Below are 2718 nucleotides of genomic sequence, written 5' to 3' on the forward strand. Positions count from 1 at the left end.
CCTTAAAAAACCACAGAAAATACATCCTGGCGAGGGTTTGCAATCTCTGATTGCTCTTTTTCTTGTTTATCCTTGTGACTGTTACTTTTCCAGCTGTGCAGACATTTTATGAAACAAATGGATTTTATTTGTCAGAGTTGTTAAAATTTCAATAAACAACAATTTTTAAAAAGCGAAACTTTGTTCAGTGAACCACACAAGACTGATTTCAGCAGAAAGCGCAACTTTATTGATGTGGACGAAGCATGTTATCAGGTGCTTGGGGTGGGAAGGAGGAAGACACACAAAGTTGCTCAGCTGGGATGGATGAGGGGGTTATCTCAGGGTGTTGGATGTTCACCATGATGAAGATGAGGCTCAGTATTTGCTCTTGAGCATCTTGCAGATGATGGTCATAACCTTGTGCCATCCGCTCTTGCCTTCTGCTGACAGGCCGCCATTCCTCTTCTCCACCTCATCGAGGATTGTTTGGCTCAAAATCTGTGGTATAAAGATCATTGAGTATTGTAAGAAAGTGAATGTTTCATTTCTCTTCTACTGCAGCGAACATGATGCTTATCTTACTATAATTCACCAAATGTCTGTCTGTCTGTTCCCAGGTACCGCAAAAACCGCTTAACCGATCGCAAAGAAATTTTGGGTGGGTAATCCTGGGACCCCCTGGAGTAAATTAGGCTATATTGTTTTCCATTTTTTTCCCACAATTTTCATATTTTCCAGTTTTTCCAAACACTATGGAATAATATTTACCGAGTGGCTTTTATTGAAATTCTACAAATACTGTTTAGATTTTGATGATTTACGTGTGATATGATTTAACGGATGTTTATATAAATCGTTTAAAAGAAAAAAAAGCCTTAAATTTCTGATATTTTGCCTCTTCATTTGGGCCTCCCAATTGAAGCCCCGCCCGTAGGGTGGGTACCGTTGCTAGTTAATGAAATACACCATGTTAAAGATTCTTGTTTATCGTGAAAATACAAGCTTTTGTATAGAGTTGCGTGCTGTGTAAGGTGTTTGCTCCAAAACGTACCATGAAGTACTGTGGGTCAGTAACATGAAAATCGTGAATGTGATCTTGGCTCAATTTAACGAATTTGCTGGAGAGCTTCTCGCGGTCTTCAATGTTGGTGACTGCGAAGTTGACAGCCTGGATGATCCGCTCCACATGCCAACGGGCGTCTGCGGAATTGGCCAGGTCTTCAAGGGTGTGCAGGTCCTTCATCTTGGTGAAGAACGGCTTTGCAGCGGGATTTGCTTTGAAGAACCTGGATGATGATCATGGCGTTTAATGACCAAATGATCATTACACGGATCCGGATTTAAATTTAAACCCCACCCAACTTTAGCGTAGAATCTTCAAGCCAAGGAAAAGGCCGAAATCTTAGGCGTTCATGCATTCACGATTTGTTGACAGTTTTGGAATGTCGTAAAAAGGGAAATACTTACTTATCCAAGATCTGGACACCTGCGTTTTCGTAGTCTTTCATCAACACGGCCCAGCTGGCACGGACGGCAGCGCGCTCTCCCTCTGTGGTTCGGGCAATTCCGTGGGCAGACATGTTGATTGCTTCTCGTGTAGGTTCTTCGATGGCAAGAGCAGAGTTCAGGGATTAACTCCTCTGTCCTGAAAGCACAAGGGGACTCACTTTTATAGCTTGCTGTCTCGTTTATGCAAGTCCCAAATCTGCTGTCGAACGCAGCAAAACTTGCCAGATAAGGATTGCCAGGTCTGATTGAAAAGTTTGCAACAGTCTTCGATGTGGCAATCGAGGAGCTGAATAGGCCGAGGTCTTGTTGGCAGACCTCATGGATTGGAACGTCTTGGAGTGTTACATCCGAGCAGTGCCCCCAATATTTACTGTGATTTGGGCACGAATACCTAAAAAAAATAAAACTTACAGCGGGCGACATCCGATCCCTTTCCTCAAGACGATGCAACTGCAGAAAGCCAAATACAAAACACGTCTTATAAACTAAATATAATACAACAAAGCAGAGGCTTAAAATGCACTGTTATATTTGCTTACAGCAATTGAAAGACATATATATAATTGTCTCAAACCAAACCACATCTCGACACAGGCTATAAGTTGTTTTTTTACTGTGACAAAGCATAAAGCAATATAAGGGGGTAGTTCCTTCGCTACTTGTGTGTCCTGCCTGAATTGGCCCATCGGTGCCAGCACAGCAAATAAATGATTTTGCAAGATTCTGGTTCAATCTGATTTAGACACCATGAGTGAATATTAGATGTTGACGCAAACCCTGAAATGCATTCCTGTTTTAAATCACCAATCTCGATTATTATTATTTTTTTTTTTGTATACAAGATCGAGGCTCGTGAACGAGCTAACATTAATCACAGAAAAAGTCAAACCGACACATAAAACACAAAATAAGGGGAGCGGTAGACAAGATGGAGAAAGAGGGGGAAGGACACAAACACAACATTTGAGAGCAGGGACATCGGGAGAAATGTATGAAAATATTTTGAATGAAATGAATGAAAAGCAAAAGATTTATCTAATTGGATAAAGTATTCGTTTGAATGAAAAGATTTATATAATTGGATAAGGATTTAATTTATATAATTGGATTTAATTTATATAATTGGATTTATATAATAAATGGATAAGTAAGATAGAAGTAGATTTATATAATTGGATAAGATAAGATTTATATAATTGGATAAAGTATTCGTTTGAATTAAAAGAT

At 39.7% G+C, this 2718-nt stretch overlaps 1 protein-coding gene across 1 annotated transcript; it reads right to left on the minus strand.

Moving 5' to 3' along the window:
• Positions 1–206: 206 nt before the first annotated feature.
• LOC137428769 (globin-2-like) lies at positions 207–1941 on the minus strand. The gene is made up of 3 exons (XM_068118663.2): positions 1450–1941; positions 1034–1268; positions 207–480 (listed from the first exon to the last, which is right to left on the minus strand). Exons 1-3 carry the CDS (start codon positions 1560–1562, stop codon positions 358–360), a joined length of 471 nt encoding a protein of 156 aa, XP_067974764.2. The 5' UTR covers positions 1563–1941; the 3' UTR covers positions 207–357.
• Between the last annotated feature and the right edge of the window lie 777 nt (positions 1942–2718).

This window comes from Myxine glutinosa, chromosome 5, assembly GCF_964187855.1.
Source record: "Myxine glutinosa chromosome 5, kmMyxGlut1.1, whole genome shotgun sequence".
Classification (NCBI taxonomy): Eukaryota; Metazoa; Chordata; class Myxini; order Myxiniformes; family Myxinidae; genus Myxine; species Myxine glutinosa.